General features: G+C 56.6%; 6 protein-coding genes and 1 non-coding gene across 7 annotated transcripts; 3 read left to right on the forward strand and 4 right to left on the reverse strand.

Annotated features, from left to right (window-relative positions):
* Nucleotides 1–576: 576 nt before the first annotated feature.
* Nucleotides 577–2,799, forward strand: P884DRAFT_272037 (uncharacterized protein; the record flags this gene model as incomplete). The annotated part of the gene is made up of 1 exon (XM_069442490.1): nucleotides 577–2,799. The coding sequence occupies one exon, from the start codon at nucleotides 577–579 to the stop codon at nucleotides 2,797–2,799; it is 2,223 nt and encodes a 740-aa protein (XP_069295108.1).
* A 306-nt stretch (nucleotides 2,800–3,105) lies between these two features.
* Nucleotides 3,106–6,271, reverse strand: P884DRAFT_249027 (glycoside hydrolase family 67 protein). The gene has a single exon (XM_069440578.1). It carries the CDS (start codon nucleotides 5,985–5,987, stop codon nucleotides 3,387–3,389), a length of 2,601 nt encoding a protein of 866 aa, XP_069295109.1. The 5' UTR covers nucleotides 5,988–6,271; the 3' UTR covers nucleotides 3,106–3,386.
* Nucleotides 6,272–7,047: 776 nt separating this feature from the next.
* Nucleotides 7,048–7,138, reverse strand: P884DRAFT_t146. Its single transcript has one exon. It is a non-coding gene; the product is annotated as a tRNA-His (tRNA).
* Nucleotides 7,139–8,206: 1,068 nt separating this feature from the next.
* On the forward strand, nucleotides 8,207–10,132 carry P884DRAFT_207934 (uncharacterized protein; the record flags this gene model as incomplete). The annotated part of the gene is made up of 4 exons (XM_069438828.1): nucleotides 8,207–8,291; nucleotides 8,343–9,016; nucleotides 9,072–9,431; nucleotides 9,476–10,132. 4 exons carry the CDS (start codon nucleotides 8,207–8,209, stop codon nucleotides 10,130–10,132), a joined length of 1,776 nt encoding a protein of 591 aa, XP_069295110.1.
* Nucleotides 10,133–11,727: 1,595 nt separating this feature from the next.
* P884DRAFT_207833 (uncharacterized protein) lies at nucleotides 11,728–12,048 on the forward strand (the record flags this gene model as incomplete). Its single annotated transcript, XM_069438823.1, has 2 exons — nucleotides 11,728–11,883; nucleotides 11,968–12,048. The coding sequence occupies 2 exons, from the start codon at nucleotides 11,728–11,730 to the stop codon at nucleotides 12,046–12,048; spliced, it is 237 nt and encodes a 78-aa protein (XP_069295111.1).
* A 53-nt stretch (nucleotides 12,049–12,101) lies between these two features.
* On the reverse strand, nucleotides 12,102–15,084 carry P884DRAFT_229496 (uncharacterized protein). Its single transcript, XM_069439755.1, has 3 exons — nucleotides 14,398–15,084; nucleotides 13,270–14,244; nucleotides 12,102–13,148 (listed from the first exon to the last, which is right to left on the reverse strand). The coding sequence occupies exons 1-3, from the start codon at nucleotides 14,756–14,758 to the stop codon at nucleotides 12,505–12,507; spliced, it is 1,980 nt and encodes a 659-aa protein (XP_069295112.1). The 5' UTR covers nucleotides 14,759–15,084; the 3' UTR covers nucleotides 12,102–12,504.
* Nucleotides 15,085–15,411: 327 nt separating this feature from the next.
* P884DRAFT_294124 (glycosyltransferase family 20 protein) lies at nucleotides 15,412–17,904 on the reverse strand. The gene is made up of 3 exons (XM_069444259.1): nucleotides 17,102–17,904; nucleotides 16,647–17,019; nucleotides 15,412–16,579 (listed from the first exon to the last, which is right to left on the reverse strand). Exons 1-3 carry the CDS (start codon nucleotides 17,406–17,408, stop codon nucleotides 15,667–15,669), a joined length of 1,593 nt encoding a protein of 530 aa, XP_069295113.1. The 5' UTR covers nucleotides 17,409–17,904; the 3' UTR covers nucleotides 15,412–15,666.
* Between the last annotated feature and the right edge of the window lie 1,594 nt (nucleotides 17,905–19,498).

Consider the following 19,498-nt stretch of genomic DNA (forward strand, 5'->3'; position numbering starts at 1 on the left):
CCCGATTTGGATCGCTTCCCCTCGATTTCAGCCGTTGATCACCCTCCCGCCGCCGGAGACAGCTCCCGGATCAGGCCAACCCACGCTTTGCCAAGCAGGGCGTCCAAGTCTAGAGAACCAATCGCCTTGCAGCCCCGGGTGATGTGCTGAGCCCGATGCTATTTTTACCTGAACGGGACTCGACTGGGCATGTGCGGGGGAGAAAGAGATGCATTTGACGATCCAGTCAACCAAACGTTGCCGGCGACGAGAGCACGCAGCAGCAGCAGCACTATCACAGCCAAGCCGGGCCAAGTCCAAATGGTAGCGTGATTTCGACATGATTCTCGCTTCCTCACCGCTCGAGCCGAGGCGGCGGTCGACTCCGCCGATTCGCAGCGTAGCCACAGATGTATGTAAATGTCTAAGGGCCGCCCCTCAACTACCCTGAACCGCCGCGCGGCTGAGACCCTGGTCGGTTCCCCCCAGTACATCATATCCGCAAGTCAACCCGGTGGTCATCGCCGTCTCAAACGGGAACACGGCTGTCTGCTTCTTTTGCCGCAGGGCCACCGCCAGGTTGGCCATTGAGCCGCAATGTGCACCTACGACTACACGCCTTACACTGGCTGCGAGGACGGCCCGCAGCATTATTACATCCAGTGGGTGAAGTGCGATGTCGCCGTCGAGAGGGGGAGGTATTGTTCGCTGGATGCTTCACAGAAGGTCGAGCAGCTCAGGAAGCTGTCCGTCAACGTCCTCTCCTGCCCGCTTCACGGACCCATTGCCGTTCAGCAGTTTGTGCTCGAAGCGGCAAATGCACGGCTGCCCGAGAAAGAGCGCGAGAGATCCCGGGCACGAAGCAACGCTCGTCGAGGCCCGGCGTCAAGAGGGAGGACCCCTAGGAGAGGCCCCCCTGATACGGAAGCAGAGGAACCGGTGCGCAGACAGGTTCGCAAGCGAAGATCAAGACGCGAGATAGCCGTGGGGTCCTCCGATTCCGAGTTATCCGACGCGTCGTCGTCGTCCCGGCGCAGGGTCGATGGTTGGGCGACGAGGAGTGGCCACCAGGATGCCGCTCACGAGAGGCGAACGACCCGAAATGCCCAGCCGCATGGACATAGGAGATCAGCATCCGCCGATGCCGGCGCCGCAATCCCGAGTCATCCACCTCCGCCTCTGTCGATGCGACACGGCAAGAGCGAAGTGTCGCTGCCCCTCAAGACAGGATTCGGCGCGGAAGGGAAGGAAGATGACCAAGGCTCCACTACCGGGCGCCGGCAGTCACGCCCTAGGAACTCGCTGGACACCGGGCGTGCCGCCCTGGGCATTGTAGGGCTGCCGTCAAGCCCGGACATGCACCGTCGGGGCAGCATTCAGCGAGCCAAGAGCGAATTGGGGCTGAAACCGGGAGTCGACAGCGCGCCGGAGCCCATGCCAGCATCGAAAAGCGCCGTATCCCCCGCCAGCGACAGCTCCCCGGACCAGAACCCGGACCTTCCTTTCAGCACCCCAGGGCGCTTGGGCCGCAGGACGGGAACGCGCTCCATCCGCGATCGGAGCGTAGACACCACGATGCGGCGGATCGATGAAGACGTTGCTCAGGACGAGAACACCGCGGCGACACAGGATACGGCTGCTTCGACTACCCTGAGCTTGTCTACCACAGGCTCCTCAGCGCCGCAACAACAAGGCCAGGACGCTCATTCCCACAGGCGATCCAACTCCCGACCCCGCCTCAACAGCCTCCAGATCCCTCCAGTCCCCCAGCGGCAGAGTACCAGCAATAAATACCAACAGGAGGCCTACTCGGCGCCCACGGCCATCCCTCCCGAAACGGACCTCAACCTCCCCAGCCCGACAACCCGCCAACACCGCGCCGGATCACTCCGCCACATCGACCTTCCGTCACCTACTACCACTACCAACATCCAACAGCGCTCCCCACCAACCCCTCGCTTGACCGGCGGTGACGGGGGCACGGGCGTAGAGACGGCCTCGATCCGCAGCGCGCGCTCGTCCCGGCGGTGCCTAGCGGACCAGGTGGCCGAGGCCCGCAAGTGGGCCGCAGCGCGCGAGCACCTGCCCGCGCCCCCGTCTCTGGCCGCCCGCCCGTCCATGTCCGAGACGAGCCTGCCGCTGCCCCCGTCCGGTCCGGCGGGTCCAGCGGGAGAGAGGGACAGGGAGAGGGGTTCCGTGGATAGTGGTTACCTGAGCGGCGGGGGTCACCACCACCAGGCCCAGCACCCGCGCCCGCACCAGAAGCTTCAACACTCGCCGCATTATATCCCTCCGGAGCAGCTGTGGAATCGGGGGGACGTGGCCAGGGCGACGGCAGCGGCGTCGGCGGGGGGTGCTAGCGGTGCCAGCCCCACGGAGGCCTCCTCGTCTCGCGGCGGCGGCGGCGGCGGCAAGTTGCAAAAGGCGCCGCCGCCGCTGCCACAACCAGGTCAGGGACGACAACAACAGCAGCAGCAGCAGCAGCAGAGTGTACAAGAACAATGGCAAGGGCTGGGGCTGGGGTTGGTTCAAGGAGCAGGAGGAGGACCGCAGCAGCAACAACGGCAGCAGCAGCAGCATGCACGGCCGGTCCCGGCGCCGCTGAACCTGGCGAACAGCGGCAGCGGCACCGGGATGCCGGCGTCGTTGGCGTCACCGGGCCTCCGGTCGGATACGAGTGTGGATGGCGGTGGTTCTATTGGCAAGGGCGCCAAAGCGACGCTGCTACAGCGGATGGGGCTGAGGAGGAAGTTTAGCGGTCTGATCTCGCGGGACCGGGAGCGTGCTGGGCAGAGGAGCGAGGTTGGGGTGGAAAGCTAGTGCGACGTACGGAGGAGGGGAGGTAGGGAGGGGGTAGACAGGAGCAGAGTTTTTGATTCGGTTTCATGATGGTTGGTGCAAAGATACCCTGCATAATTTCTTTTTTTTTTCTTGTTTTCTTCTTTCTTGAAAGAACGAAGAGAAGGGCTGTGGCCGTGCTGCAATGAGTAGCATCCGGGGAACACGCGAGTGTTCTTCTTGTGATGATGATGAGTGACGACAACTAGCAATCCCCTCGCTAATTAATTGAACTTTGTATTTTTTTCTTTCCCTGAAGCATATATAGCAGTAGTCAAAGACAGCCACGAATTGTCTCTTCTATTACACATAATACCTTACATTTACTGTCAAAATGAGGTTCTCTCCTCCCCAGGGCTCTTGTGGTAATTTAACCCCCTAAAAAGAAAGCGGTGTGGTGATTCTTGATATGATGATGAAATTAAATGTTGATTAATTAGATAGCTCTAAGCAATACAATTAAACTAATCACATGCAAATCATACGGGGGCAAAGTAAAGTTAGCCATCCTCCCTCAAACAGCTGACCATTAACCTCTTAACACAACCCCCCCCCCTTTTTTTTTTTTCTTAGTCGACAATGCCCAGCGGCAGGATGGAGACGTAGTCGATGGGGGCGGGCTCCAGGCCGTCCGGCCTGCCGACGATCTTGAGGGTGCTGCCCTTCTCGATGTGGACGCGGCGGAAGGTGACGCGGGCGGCGGTCTGGCCGTCGATGTAGGGGGACGGGGCGCGGCCGAGGACGTACTCGAGGTCGCCCTTCCAGCGGCCGACGCGGCGGCGGCCGACGTAGAGCTCCCAGGTGGAGTTGCCGATGGCCATGTCGAAGTAGTTGACGGCGACGTCGTAGGTGCCCGTGGGGACGTGGCGCAGCTCGACGCTGGCGGTGGCGGCGGCGGCGGTGGAGTTGTCGCGCGTCACGACGCAGCGGGCGCCGCTGGCGGCCTCGAAGGGGCTCACGTCGTAGGGCACGTAGCCGTCCAGGCGCATGTGCTCGGCCTCGATGCGGTACGGGTGGTGGCCGACGCGGCCGCGGGCGTCGGGGATGCCCGACTTGTTGAAGTAGAAGTTGTTGATGCTGTCGCGCCAGACGAGCGCGTGGCCGGCCTGGTACTCGAGCCGGAACAGGACGTGCTCGAACCGCTCGTCGTCGACCCGGCCCCGGAGGGTCTCCCACAGGCGCGGGAAGGTCTGGGCCACGGCGCTGCCCTCGTAGTGGGCGTCGTAGAAGTGCTGGATGACCGTCTTGCCCGACTTGAGGACGTGCGTGTAGGGGACGTGGTGGAACCAGAGCAGCAGCTCGTCCGGCGTCGTCTCGATCCGCTCGAACCGGGCGGCCACCTCGGGCGGGTACTGGCCCGAGAAGCCGGTGCCGTTCCAGACGGTGCGGTCCATGCCGATGCTGTCGGCGTCGGCGCGCGTCCACTGGCCCCACGGGTTGCCGTCCTGCGAGGCCGGGTTCGGGCCGTAGTGGCCCAGCAGGATGTCGGTCAGCGTCTGGATGCCCAGGTTGCCGCTGTAGTTCTCGTAGGCCGGCCACGAGGCCATCGACATGCGCGTGATGACGTCGAGCACCTCGGGGTCGTCGCCGAAGGTCAGCCTGATCCAGTCGCGGAGGACGCCCTCGGGCTCGGACGACGGGTCCCAGGCGAGACGGCCGAAGGCGTACAGGTTGGACATGGCCAGGTGGCTGCCCAGCCAGGTCGTGTTGGTGCCGACGTTGGCGACGCCGGCGTAGCCGCCCGCGCGGCCGCCGAAGCGCTTGCCGTTGAGGATGTCGGCGGTGCGCGAGGGCCGGCCGTCGACGCGGAAGTCGAAGTCGAGGATCTCCTTCCACATGGGCGCCAGGTAGACGAGGTGGGCCTGCTGGCCGAGGTACTCCTGCGTGATCTGCAGCTCGAGGGCGGAGGCGGTGCGGACCAGGCGCGAGAAGAGGGGCGACGCCGGCTCGCGCACCTGGAAGTCGATGGGGCCGTACTTGATCTGGACCACCACGTTGTCCTCGAACTCGCCGTCGAGGCCGTCGAAGTACTCGACCGCCGCCTTGGCCCGGTCCGCCTTCCAGTCCTTGTCCTCGTCCAGGCTGGTGTGGTCGTAGACGAAGGCGCGGAACAGGACGCGGCCGCCGTGCGGCTTGAGGGCGCGCGCGAACAGGTTGGCGCCGTCGGCGAGCGTCCGGTTGTACGTCAACGGGCCGGGCTGGCCCTCCGAGTTGGCCTTGACCAGGTAGCCGGCCATGTCGGGGATCCGCTCGTAGAGGGCGTCGGTGATGTCCCGCCACCACTGCACCACTCGCTCGTCCAGGGGGTCGAAGCTGTCGAGTCCGCCGAGGGTCTGGGGCGAGGCGAAGTTGAGCGAGACGCCCAGCTGGACGCCGTAGGGCCGGAAGGCGTTGGCGATGCGGGCCAGGCCGTCCATGTTCTCCGGCGTCAGCGTCTTGGGGTCGGCGTTGACGTTGTTGACGACGACCGCGTTGACGCCGATGGAGGCGAGCAGGCGGGCGTAGAGCCCGGCCCGGGTCAGGTCGTCGCGGACCTTGCCGTCCCAGAAGAAGATGGAGTCGCCCCCGTAGCCGCGCTCGACGCTGCCGTGGGTGCCGCCGTCCTGCATGTTGTCCCACTGGTTCACCCACCGGATCGGCGCGTCCGGGTTGGAGGCCAGCGTGTAGTCGGACGCGTTGCCCTGCGCGAGCAGGGAGAGGTAGTGGAAGGCGCCGTACAGGGCGCCGCGCTCGTTCTGGCCGAGGATCAGGACGTTACCGCGCGAGACGCGGAGGTAGAAGCCGTCGTCGGCCAGCTCGGGGATGCCGGCGGCAGCAGCGCCGGGGTTGCTGTCGACATACGCCGCGACGGTCCCAACCGTGGCGGTGGTGTCGCGGCCGTGGCCGTTGTTGCCCTTGCCATTGCCCTTGCCCTTACCCTTGGCGGCGCCGGCCGTTGCGAGGTCGACCTTCTTGCCGAAGATGCCCTCGATGCCCTGGGCGAGCTCCTGGCCGGCCGTGTAGACGGGGAGCCCCTCGGTGGCGTTGAGGGCGACGATGGTAGACGGCAGCCTGTCGTGGAAGCCGCGTGCTCCCTTGATCCGCGCATAGCGAAGCCAGCCGTTGAGGCCGTCCTCGGCAGCGGCCAGGCCGATGGCCGCGAGCACCAGTAAGCTCCGCATCCTCATCATGGTCTTGACTCGGTTTGCGCGACGAGTCGAGTCGTTGGGTTGGTGCCGCTGGCGTGCCCATGTCGGATGGCGCTCGGGGATCGTGGCCTGCCTTTATAAATACTTTTTCAACCTTGGTAAAATCAGACGACGACATGCAGCACTCCCGACTATCCCCCGAACCAGAATCCCGGATTCGAGCGTCGTTGGTTTCGCCCCTGTTGCCAAGTTCGACGATTTCCACACATCTCAATTTATCCGGAATCACGAACTTGGAATCTCCTCTGCCAAGACGAAGCCGCGCGAGCTTGGCTCTCTCCTCTCCTGCCTTTCCCGGGCCCTTGTTGTTGTTTTTCCACCCATGGGCTTTCCCCGCATAGGTTGGGGGAACCTGGTGCGAAAAAAAAAATGCGGGGAATGGGGAATTCCTTCAACCCCCATCTGCGGAGCCCCTGCCGGCCCAACCACGCTGCCATGTGGGACCCTACCGTTCGAACTAGTACTAGTATTTCCACTCCAATTCAGCCTGTTCTCTCTGCCCAAAAAGACCACCGCTTATGTGCTTGGCAGACGCCTCAGTTCGCATTCCATTCCGAGGCCCTTGACCGAGGAACTGCCAGCTGCAAAATCGGAGGTTTCCTACGTCTGCGTGCTTGAGAGTTTGGGGATCGCGACAGCTCTCCCAAAATCGGGATAACGATAACCAGTACTAATTAGCACAGCATAGTATAATCCGTACAACTACGGAAAACTGAAGCTTTCGGGCGAGACCGTGAGGGCCCCGGCAATGAGTCGCGTATCACATGTCCTGTTGCATTTTAGCATTTAGAAGCTATACACTACTGGAAAGAATGTTAAATCAATGGGAACAATTCTATGCCTGCCCATATATGTACAAACACCTCGTTCCCATAGGATTAGCCGAGACGCGTATGATCATAAGAAACGCAATGTGACATACTCAATGCCTTTATGTCCATGTTGCAGCATATCTTAAAAAAGAGAAGCTCAGACATTAAAAAAGAACAGCTCGTTTGGGGGCTCGGAAGCCTGTCGCTGTTAACTAGCTCGGCAAAAGAAGTGGGCGACCCCGGAATCGAACCGGGGTTTCTTCGGATCGTACGTGGTTCTTCAACCACAACGAAGCGTCCTGACCACTAGACTAGTCACCCTATTAAATTTGTTATCCATCCTTTTTTTGATTTTGCATTATCAAGGCAAATCCCTCCCCCCAAAAAAAAATTCCAGTACGGTTCTGCGTGAATACACTCACTCCTGGAGAAAGGAAGCTGAGCCCGTGGGAAGTTTCGTCTAGTGAATTAAGCGTGGCAGCAGGCGGTACGCGCACCCTCGAGCGCACTAGGCAGACGGACGACGTAGCTATTGTTAGCTAGTTATGCACAGCCAAGTTATCATCGCCTGAATCACGACTAGTCACACTCGTGCGTGTCAGGTATGCGAAGGCCTGGCAGGCGACGTGTACCATGGGTGTGGCCCTAGGCCCTGCTGTAGTAATACCAGTCGCACGGGAAGGCTTGTTTGCGCCTTGGGTACTGCGGTACGCCTGTAGCGAACAGTCGCGGGGGACGGCCCGCGTGCGAGCAGTAGTACGGTGCCTTGGCGAACAGTCGCAGGGGGCGGCCAGTATGCGACCAGTATTGCAGCAACCCCGGGCCCCGCTAGGGTACCAGTCGCAGGGCAGCCCGCCTGCGCAAATGGCCGGCGTGCGACTGGTACGAACGCGTTGGCAAATCCGGTGTACGAACAGTACCATTACTACCAGCGCGCTGCCGCGTGTAGTGCGGCCAGTCGCTCTAACCTAGCGTTACCTCGATGACGCGGTGCGACCAGTACTTCCCGTACAAGCCAGCTACCAGGGGTAGCGCGGTACTACTGACGCGGGGTACTAACAAGTGGAGCGCGACCGGTCGCAAACGCTATGCTCCCTGCGAGAATAATAACGTACGACCAGTACGTGTTCTCGTGGGTCGTATCTTCAAGAACCCGTTCTTAAGTCGAGACTCTAGGAAGGATATATCCTCGAGTCTCATGGCAAGGAGGCGCTATATCTGGTCCCGCCTATGTCACCGGCGCCTGGAGAATATTACCCCCCGATCGATATTTCTCGCATCTTGCACTCTTCTGCATAGTTACTTCGGTTATCTCACTGGGCGGCCCCCGCCCTAATTCCCAACTTGCCCTAGCGTTTTTCCCCTTTTCCCGGACGCAAATTGACAACCATGGCAGAACGACCCGGATATTGTATACCGCGACGTTGCGGCCTTTGCAGGTTCATACTCGACGACGGCGACACCATTGTCGTTGGTATGTATATTGTAGGCATATTTATTTATACCAGGTCGCTGACCGGCGTAGTGGGAAGGAATGGGATGGTGGTTTCACAGGAACACCCTTTCCGTACAGTGATGGACGAGGACGACATGTTTTGCGTGAAATGTGGTGATGGCTGCCCGCACGATGGGGAACAGGCCGCAGGTTGCCATCCTGGATGCCTCGCGCTCGTCCCTTCCGAGTCGCGTTCAGCCTTTATCAAGGCTACCTCGTATCGATACCAACCGCCCCCCGCTGAAGATGAACGACGAACCCGCTGGCTCCGACTTACATGGAGCTCGATTTTGCGGGAGACTTATCGCCTCCCCCCGGAGCTCTGCTACCACATCGCCCAATACTGTTTGCGGCCGTTTGCGGTGCTACGTGCAGTGGCATTGTGGGAAAGCTCTCGTGCTCCTAGTCGTATCAGCTTTTCGACCAAGGTTTGGGCGCGCTACACCTTGTTTGAGGGCGTGAGATACATTTCGTTCCTCACAAACAAGCAACCTACCGAGCACGATCCCAAAGTCAAGCTGGTCTTCGAACCCATGTCTGGCCCCACTGATACTACGATATTCCTCGGCGAGGATCACCTAGGCGTGAGGGAACTGCTCTCTGCGTCTTCCTCCGAGACGCCGACCATTAAGGAGCGTCCGAACATCTGGTGGAGGTCCGTCGCCATCCCAAGCTCGGACCCGGAACTCGAGAGCCTAGTTGATGTAAGCCTTATGTTGAACCAACGGTCCCTATAATCATAACTAATGTTTCACCCAGGGCATAAAGCTGCGTACGTTGACGCGTGAAGCTGAGTCTCCTACTGTATTGTGGCCGTTGCCCCAGCGTTCTACCAAGGAAATCCGTCTTGTTGGTCTCGAGAGACGTGATGAGAACCCCGACTTGATCAGGATGTCTGCATTCAAGTGTAACGACCCTGCCATTATTGGCTATTCCGTATGTCACTTCCACCGCTTCCTATCAATACACGCCCACATTGCTGGGGAGGATACGAAATTCGTCTACCAATCGAAACCGAGCATCTACGCAGTCTGGCAATATATGCCGGTCGATAGAGACGAGGCTGTGGTAGAGATATGGAAGCACTACGACCATGTCTCCCGGAAAACCAGCTTGATGGTATGTCCTCATCCCTCAGAATGCGCAGCGTTAACCCCTAGTAGTTCAAGACCGACAAAGGTCGTATTACCCTTATGGGAGCATGGCCAAGCAGCCTCGGGAGCAATTGGACTCTATTAGATCGGCCAAGCAAACAGCCTAGCCGAATCTTCTATGACACTTACTCAGCCGGTATCCGTCTCTTAGGCTTCGCGGCTCCTCCTCCAACGCCGGATAGCCAGCGTCCTGAACTTCCAACACCTCTGTCTACTTCTCCATCATTCTCTCAGGAAGACTACTATTATACGTCGGCTGCCCTCGATGGAATCACTGCAGTAACTCCTTCACTGCAACAAATAGGAGGAACGTCGGTCATCACCGGGCTGCTCCTTCACCGCTCCAACGAACATACGTCCTGTGTCGGCCAGATTCGACTCGACTCTCTGGGCTGCCCTTTGGAAGTAGGGACGTCCCAGAGACTATGGCTTGGGTTCTTGTCAACGACAATGGGAGGGTATTGCATGACCAGAGCTGCAACTTCTCGTCCGACCGACATACGTGCACTAACATGGCTGGCTCTGCCTTTCAGCGGGCTGTTGGAGTGGTGGTTTTCCTACAGACAATGCAGAATACACCATGAAGGTCAAGCGAGTCCAGAAACCTGTAGGGTTCCCGCAGGGCAATATCGACGCTGGCTCGAGCAGCGAGAACATCGACCATGACGTTCAGGGAGCATGCCTCGCCAATACTCCTGCAAAATTGGTTCATTCAACAAACCAAAGCCAAGCGACGACTAGTGCAGGGAATCCGGGACGTTGTTTTCCTCGGCAGTGTGTAAGGCTTCCAGCATGCCAACTGTCTCATCAGAGGGCGGCGCGGTGGTAGTAGAGGGAGATTTCGAGCGGGGCAGGGGAGGTGAACTGCGGGGACTCTCTGCCACACGATGGCTTTCCCGAAATCGCGGATCCGTGGATCGCTTGGTTTATGAATGATGGAAATCAAGAAGCGAAGCAGCGGAGGAGCACTTGCTGTAGTCGAAAATAAGATCTCCTGTCAGTGGCCGAATGCCCGTCTCTTTATCGAGGTGAAGAACAACCCGACGTTCCCACATGGACCACTCGGTAGTTGACATAGAATTTCCATTGATTGGCAACCCACTGAACGCGTCGGAGGGTACTTACAGAATTGCCGAGCCCCGGTTCGAGAGGAATTGGTGTTCTTGAGCTCGCCTTCTCGAGGAACTCCAGGGCATATACAGCCTGCTTACGGAAAAAGGGGGGGTTCATGGGGATCCAAGGCTCTATAACTTTCTACGTATTAAGCAGGAGATCGTTACTATAAACTTTATATACTTATCTATAGTAGCTATAAGGCTAGTATATTATATATAGAGGATATTTATCTAGTTAAGACTCTCTAGTACCTAAATCTCAAATTACTATATATCTAGAATAAGATTAAGGAAAAGGAAGATTAATATATTACCTATATAGGTAAACTAAATAAGCTAGCCTATAATATATAGATTAATATTATATACTATTTCTTATTTTTATAAAGTAAATAATAGCATATTATAAATATATCCAAAACTATATAATATTTACATTGTTACTTAATAGGTATCTATTACTATAATATTAAATTTAGTAGTAATATAAATACTTATAACTTAAAACTAACTACCTTTATAGATATTTCCTAGGTAGATAACTCTCTATACTAATATTTAATTAGTAAGTATATTATTTACCTAGCTTAAAGACTAGTATTATAGAAGATAAAAAATAGATATTTTTATACTTAGTATTACTAAAGTAAAGTTTATAAATCTAACTCTAATTATATATTTCTTATAATAAATTTCTTAGACTCTATAATAGTATAGCAATCTATAGCTTATTATACTAATTATCTTTATTAGGTATAAGAATATATATCTTAATATTATAAACCTATTAAATATTATATATATATATATATACTATTAATATCTAGTATAAGTAGATAATTAAGAAATATTAGGAGGGATACTTCCTTCTAAAGCATGTTATAGAACCTCTAATACTATACGTTTCGTCATGGTGGCTTAACAAAGAGGTCACTGACGTCATCCAACCGAGATATTTCCTATGTATGTACATGTATATATATAGTAGTAGCCATATAAGACCGTTGGGAGATTGAAATTAGACGATTAAACGACATCTCAGAATACAGTTTGTTCATCTATTATTAGATAGCCGAATTTTATACTCCTTACAGGCTCAGCGCAATCACTTTTCCATCAAGACCACACCGCGAAACGTTAGACACTATGCCGTCCGAGCTTAGGGACAAGAATAACGAGCCCATCAACGTGGGCGACCATGTTTTTGCTCGCGCCCGCGGAGGCAGCCATGAGGGAGATGTCGAGAAGATCGTGACCTCAAAGGAGGATGCCGAAAAGGAAGGCGTGAAGCACCCGCCTAAGGTATGCATACCTTCGTCCCTTAGCTCCGGGTACGACAAGTCCGTCCGTCAAAGAGCCGGGAGACTAATTATCACGGTTTCAAAGGTGCTATACACTGATCAACACGGCCATCAAGTGCAGCACAACCCTCGAGTGCTGCAGCATGGCGAGTACAAAAAGTCATGAGTTGGACAGTTAATTATTTAAACCGTCCAAAAGGGGGGGGTGTTTGAGATTGTCTAATTAGTTATATCGGATGAACGAGAACCCTCTAATTACGGAGTGCTATCTTCATGCTTATCTCAATGTTACTACAGATCGCCCCTCAGTTGGGTCATAATTATCGCTGGTCCATCTTGGTTAGGTGCTACATGAATAAATATTGCCGGAAAGAGTAATTACCCAGAGCACGAAGCTCGGAAATCGGGACGAGGACCACCCTTCATTAATTTACCTCGGGGCTGGGAAAAAAAAAAAAAGAACGACGACAGTGTGAGGTTCAGTTAACATTGCTGACTGCGAGTCGTCTATGTCTATTCAGGAACTGATCACCTGGGTATCTGATTGCATAGCTAACAATGTGCGATATATTCCCCGGACCCCGCGTCTAGGACCGCCTCTCTCGCACTTCCGGCCCCTTCTTCACCACGCAGAAGCTCGGTTCTGCCTCCCCTGCTCAACATCGGTCTTCGGCATGACCCCATGCTGCCGAACGACGTCCATGTTGATATCGCCCTTGCTACCCACGGCCCCGGCGTCTTCCATCCTCGCCACCTTCACCCTCTCGAGGCGCCTCCCCCTGAGCGTATTCCAGAACCAGACCTCACGGACGAGCTCGTGGTTTCCGTCCTTCCCGAGCCACACGTTGCCCAAGAAGGTCGTGATGAGCACCGCCAGCCACATGATGGGCATCACCGAGATGAACGCCCAGACGATGCCGGTCCTCGGGTCCTGGTGGTCCGGTCCGCTTCGGTTATTGAAAACGGTCGTCATGATGGTGAGCGTGATGGAGCCGCCAAAAGGGATGCAGAAGGCGGACAGGCAACTGATGGCCGCCGTCATCCCGGGTACGTAAGCCAGGGCGTGGAGAGTGCCCGGGTTGATGGTCAGGCCGACGCCGAAACCAGTGAGAGCCATCATGCCGTAGATGAGGTTGGTGTAGTCGGTATGGCAGGCCCAGGCGACCACGCTGATGCCGACTGCCGAGCAGGTGGTTCCGAGCATCAAGCTGGGGAGCGTCTGCCGCGGCCGGACGTTCATGAAGAACATGTTTGCGTAGACGCCGACTGCCGTGGTGCCGCCGCAATGGGTCAGTATCCGTCTGACCGGTTTGGGAAGGGGGGGGGGGATGATGAGTGAGAGAGGGGAAAGGGGAAAGGGGAAGGTTCTCGAGAAATCCAAACTTACCACCCAAACCGGGGAGATAATACAGCAGGGCGATTCCTGCCTCGCTAGAGGAGTGGCCCTTGACGAGGGTGAAGTAGAGGTCCATAAAGTACATGATGGCGAACATGGCGGCGCCGCTGGCAAAGTTGATGCCCAGCAGCAGGCCGACGTCCTTGTGCGTCAGCAGCCGCCACGGCATCATGGCCTTCTGCATGGGGAACGCCCTCGCCGCGGCCCTGCCGGGCGCCATCGCCCACTCGTACGCGGCCCACGCGACCGCCAGGACGCCCCCGACCGCCAGCGTCGCCACCACCGGCGCCGAGCCCCACGCGTACGTGCCGCCGGCCCAGGTGAAGCCGAGGATGAGCAGGCCGAACCCGAACAGGAACAGGACCTGCCCGCCGTAGTCGAGCGTGCCGAGCCGCAGCAGGAAGCGCCCGATCCCGGTCCCGGGATCCCGCCGCCGGCCCGCGTACCCTGCCGTTCCGTCGCCGGCCACCCCATCGCCTCCGGCGGTCCGCAGCACGTCCTCGATCGCCAAGGGCCCGACCAGCTCCTTGCGCAGCAGCAGGGCGACGAGGGCGATGCCGGCGACGCCGACGGGCAGGTTGATGGCGAAGCACCAGCGCCAGCTGATCTGGGTCAGGTAGCCGCCGGCGACGGGGCCGAGGCCGAAGGAGACGCCCGAGACGATGGCGAAGGTGGTCCAGTTCTTGGCGTACTCGGCCAGCGAGACGCGGTCGGCCAGGATGGTGCGCACGGAGATGTTGACGCCCGCGGCGCCGACCCCCTGAAGCGCCCGCCCCAGCAGCAGCACCGGGAACGCGCTCGTCGGCGACCCCGTGCACAGCGCCGACCCCACCGTTATCACAACCAGCGCCGTCTGCAGCGTCGCGTGCCGGCCCAGCGTGTCGGCCAGCTGGGCAAAGATGGGCAGGAACGCGGCCGAGGTCAGGTTGAAGGCCGTGATGATCCAGTTGAGTTGCTTTAGCTCATCTGTTGGCGAGCGAAAGAAAGGGTTAATTAATAATAATTAATAATTAATTAAATCAATTGTGCGCCATGGGGTGGGATGGGAAAAAAATATCAAAATCTTCAAGGACTAGGCAAAGAGAAAGAGAGACGGGGTGAAAGGAGGGAGGAACTAACGGAAATCCTCGGCGATAAACTTCAGTGCCGATGCAATAATAGTGGTGTCGAGCGCTTGAAGAGCAAACGGGAGAAACAGGCCCAGGATGATCTTCAGCCGGTATGTGCGGCGCCGTTTCTTCTCGGCCCGGTCGTCTGCCGTCTCCTCGAGTTCCGTCTCGTCGTGGGCGGCAAGGGGTGACGGGTCGTAGGGAGCTGGCAAGCCAGGCCCATCCGAGTAGGCCGTCAGTCCTCTCGCTTCATCCCAGGGTGCCCCGTCCCGACCGGCGCTGGCCGTCCTTGCCGCTGGTGTCTGCTGCTCGGCTTCTCTGGCCTGGCGTTCCTTGTACCGCTTTTTGGCATACTTATAGGCCAAATACATGATGCTTCTGCGTATGAATTAATTACCTGATGAGTAGATTGGGAACCGCTTCGAGATCGGACTACGGCGTAGCCAGAGTGCGTGTTTGAAGGTGACGTCTTCTCGGCCAAGGCCACCGGATGGAGTCTGACAGCTTGCCATTTTATATAATAATGGTTCCTCCGCGCCGCGCCTCAAAGCTTATCGGTGAAGCCTTGAAAGCTTGTCTCGACTTCCCCATGCAACTCCGGGTCCCCTGCGACGTGGCACAGCCCTGCTGCGGTCGAGCTAAGCTTTTCGGCGGATCAACCCCAAGGCCTTAGGCTATTGGCTTGTTGGCACCGCCCGTCAAGAGGACTGGTGGGGACGAATCCGACTAAACCGATCGCATTCATCGCATTCGCTTTGGTCGCCCAATCCGGGAATAGTTAATTTCTCCGTGCGGCCTGGCCGCGGAAACACGCAGCTTACGGAGGCCACCAGCTGAATCGAGCAATGCGACAGAAAATCATCGTATCATGTTGGCGTGTCATCGTGAATCCCAAACTCAGCCTCCAAACGATGTCACTTGCGCGGCCTCTGGCGGTGCGCAGGGCACTCTCCCAAGACGACGGTTGCATCAGACCGCAGAGAATTCGTGGAATTATCCTCGAAGCAATACCAGATAACTGACAAAAAAAAAAAAGCCGAATCACAACGCTCTCGAATGATTTCATTATCCCGTACAGAGGATCCTCGTAACCAACCAACCAGCCGCTTTCCGATGCCTGTTGTGAGATCTGCAAGACACCAGTGGTTATCCGTGCCTACTTCAACTCTCCTCGTAGGCTCCACGGCGTCTCTGGCACAAAGAGACAAATAAATACCTTAATGAGTAAGTGGCGTGAAAACCTCGAGCGATACCCATGCTGGGGCCCCTCCTTCCCGCTTCACTCAGACTCCTTCTTTTCATCCGAACCGCCGCCAACGGCTTCTTGCGCTCCCTGAATGGCCTGGTTGGCTACGTCGGCAACACTGTCAGCCGCATTCCTCAGCGCCTGCTTGGCCGAGCTGGTCCCTTTGTCTTCCTTGGACTCGTCAGCAGCGCTGATGCGCGTCAGCTCCGTGACGAAGCTCTGGCCCCACCAGGCGCTGGTGTACTTGAAGACGTAGCGCTCCAGCTTGCGGAAGTTGGCCTCGCGTTGTTCCGGCGACATGGTGACGGCGTCGTGGATGGCGTTGGCGAGCTCTTCCGTGTTCCACGGGTTGACGATGAGGCTGCCGTTCAGGCTCTGGGCGGCTCCCGTGAACTCGGACAGGATCATAACGCCGTGGCGCTCGCGCTGCGTCGCGATGTACTCGTACGAGACCAGGTTCATGCCGTCGCGCGTGGAGCTCACGAGGCACACGTCGCTAACCGCATAGAGGGCCGTGAGCTCGTCGAAGCTGACCGACTGGTGCAGGAAGTGGATCGGCATGAACTCGATGGTGCCGAACTTGCCGTTGATGCGCCCGACCAGCTCGTTAACCACGGCCCGCAGGTTCTGGTACTCCTCGACGTCCTGCCGGCTGGGCACCGCCACCTGCACCAGCACGATCTTGCCGATCCACTCGGGGTGCTCGGTCAGGAACACCTCCAAGGCGTGCAGCTTCTGGGGTACGCCCTTGATGTAGTCGAGGCGGTCCACGCCGACAATCAGCTTCACACCCTCAAACTTTCTCTTGAGCGCAGCGATGCGGTTCTGCACGCTCTCCTTCTTAAGGCCCTCGACAAACTTGTCCGGGTCGATGCCGATCGGGAATGCGCCGACCGTCACGAACCTGCCGTTCCAGTCGACACCGTTTGGTGTTGTGGCGGTGGAGCTGCAAAAAAAGAGCGTCAGTACCAGCCTAGTGCCTCAAGCGACGACAATCGCCAGGAATTACTTACAGTATCCTCGAGCAGCTGCTCAAGAAGTGCCTCGCGTAATCGTACGTGTGGAAGCCGATCAGGTCGCAGTCAAGGATGCCCAGCAGTAATTGCTCGCGGACGGGCAGGATGCGGTAGATTTCACTGCTAGGGAAGGGGGTGTGCAGGAAGAAGCCAATCTTGACGTTCTTTTTGGACTTGCCGATTTCCTCGCGCAGCATCTGGGGCAGCAGCATCAAGTGGTAATCGTGCACCCAGACCAAGTCTCCATCCTGCACATCCTTAATCACAGTCTGGGCAAACAACCGGTTAACCTCGCGGTATGCGGCCCATGCGGACTCGTCGAAGGTGATTTCGCCGGGGTGATAGTGGAAGAGAGGCCACAGAATCGAGTCTGAGAGTACATACGCGTGTCAGCCGCAGGCAACATGACCAAGGATATGGGGAAACATCAGAACGGGCATCGCGGGACGCACTGGCAAAGCCGTTGTAGTGCCGGTCGGCTAGTTCGTCGTCGACAAACACGGGAATCGCGTTGTACTGTTCCTTCAGCTGCTCCCGCATGGGTCCGGCCTCGGCCTCTGGCACCTCCAAACCGGGCCACCCGTACCATTGGAAGCTGGTGGTTTTGGACAGGCCGCTGAGGCCGGTGACGAGACCGCCCGAGGACATGGAAAACGTGTACTGGCCATCGTCGGTGCGCTTGATGGTAATTGGAAGGCGGTTGGAGATGAGGAGTAGCCGGCCGGAAGAGGTGGCTGAGTGGTCGACGACACCAGGCATTGTGACGGCTGGGGAATGGGGAAGAATTGGCGAATCGGCGACTTTGGACCGCACGAGAGGAAGCAGCGCTCGAGGTGCGCTGTTTTCAGAACGTAAAGAGCGCTTAGTCGCTGTGATTTGTCGCAGCGTTGCGTCAAGGGAACGACAGGTGCGGACAGGATGTCGAGATGGCTGGTCGGCCCGTAGGTTGTTTTTGGTCGAGAGTTCAGCGGCGCGGTGATGTTATTAATGGGAACTCCAGAACACAAGCTCGGAATCCCGTTGGTGAGATGGCGGGGCAGTTATGGTGGGGAGCGGGGTAATAACAGGAGGTCGAGGATTTGCGATGTGTCAATGTGCAATTCACATTTCTTGTAACAATAGTTTTGCGGGAAATCAGATTGTAAGAAAGAGCGGCAAGATCTGACGATTTCGTTCGAGTGAAGGCTAGGAATATCAAAGTAGCGAACTGACAGACTTAATTGAGACCTTTGCGATCCGGCGACGGAAGCAGCGCCGTGCGCCCCGCCCTTGGGCGTCAACGACGTAATTTTTGACGGCCGAGCAGGGATGCCAAAGGACGGTGGTGCCTGCCCCTTGTGAGATTGCGGGTAACGTCAAGATGCCCCGATCCAGAAAATGCCAGAAACAGCACGAGAAAACCTTGGTCAAACAGGCTCCCTTAGCCTTCCTCCGCCCACCCATCATCCACTCTTCTCATCTCGGTGGGCGCGTCTGGACCACCAAAAAAAAAGAAGAGAAAACGAGAAAAAAAAATATATCGCTCCGGCCGCGACTATGCCCGTTAGCGTTGGTCAAACCACGGAAATGGCGCATCAAGCCGCCTGCAAGGTGACATGCATCATGCATTGGGCCGAATGCTATCCTGACGAGCGGTTTTTGCAGCTAGGCTAACGTAGATTCTGAATGCGCATTCGGACCTTTCGCCGTCGGCAATGGGCCCGCCCGCCCGCTTACGGTTTGTTAGTTATATTCGTGAAACAACCGAAGGGAACCCTTCACCCAAGTCGCTGTCCAATCCCGCCAGGCAGCGCACTCGCGAAGAGGCCTCCTTGGCCGTCGGAGTCTGACATTCTAGAACCTGGGCCGGCCAATCGCTTGAGCGCATGCCGAGCACATGCCATACACAAGTCCGTACTATATACAGAGTATATACGGATTGTGCGGTCCAATTGGGAGGTTAAGTACCATATGCATTTCTGCCGAACGCAGTGGTAAGCTCCGGTAAGCTGGTGAGAGTGCTTGCAGTGGGTGGCTGTACGGAAGGAAAAGAGTACCTTGTTGAACTATCTACAAAGGAGACAAAACGAGTGATATTTATAGACAAAGGAACTAGCCAATGCGTTGAAACGCCTTATATAGCTATGGCATACGTGTAGCTAATACTCTTAGAAGCTCTACAGCTTCTGACAATTTACGCTGCACTCGCTCCTCGGCAAGGCTGAGCGTGATGTTAAGCGTAGAGCGCCTCTCCATATATGTACTGTAAGCTCACGTCCTCGTCAGAACACGTAATTTGCTGACCTCTGCCGCTCTATAGCCGAGTTGTTGGGCCAGTACAGCCCGCGCCTAAGACCTGGGTACGGGATGGATGATTCCTCTATAGATTGGGAGCTTGCTGTTCTAACTTCCAAATTGCTATGGCCGCCAGACCCTTTGTCCCACCAGGCTGCAGAAAGCCAAAAGCACTCCGCCACCCAAAAGGAGACAGCCAGAAAATTAAAGCAAAGCGAAGGTTTCAAGATTCAATACTCGCCCACCTCCTACACACTTGCAACACGCGTAGAGGATCTATACATTCCAAGATATGTAGATCCTAGCTATACCAGCCGATTAATACAATTGGCAATAATTATGTGTAGATATATTGAGAGCAATTTTAATTAGGTCTTAAGACATTTGAGCGTTTATCTAAAATACATCCTAGTATTGGTAGGAATTATCTTTCCAATGAAATGTTAACATCTCTATAAAATATCAATACCTCTATATATCTTAACTGAATCATGAATCGGCTGGTACAGTTAGAATCTATGTATCTTGAAGTGTACAGATAAGGCACCTATAGATGAGGCACCTATTATACGGGG

Source organism: Thermothelomyces heterothallicus (genome assembly GCF_042370625.1).
Source record: "Thermothelomyces heterothallicus CBS 202.75 unplaced genomic scaffold P884_scaffold_24, whole genome shotgun sequence".
Taxonomy (NCBI): Eukaryota; Fungi; Ascomycota; class Sordariomycetes; order Sordariales; family Chaetomiaceae; genus Thermothelomyces; species Thermothelomyces heterothallicus.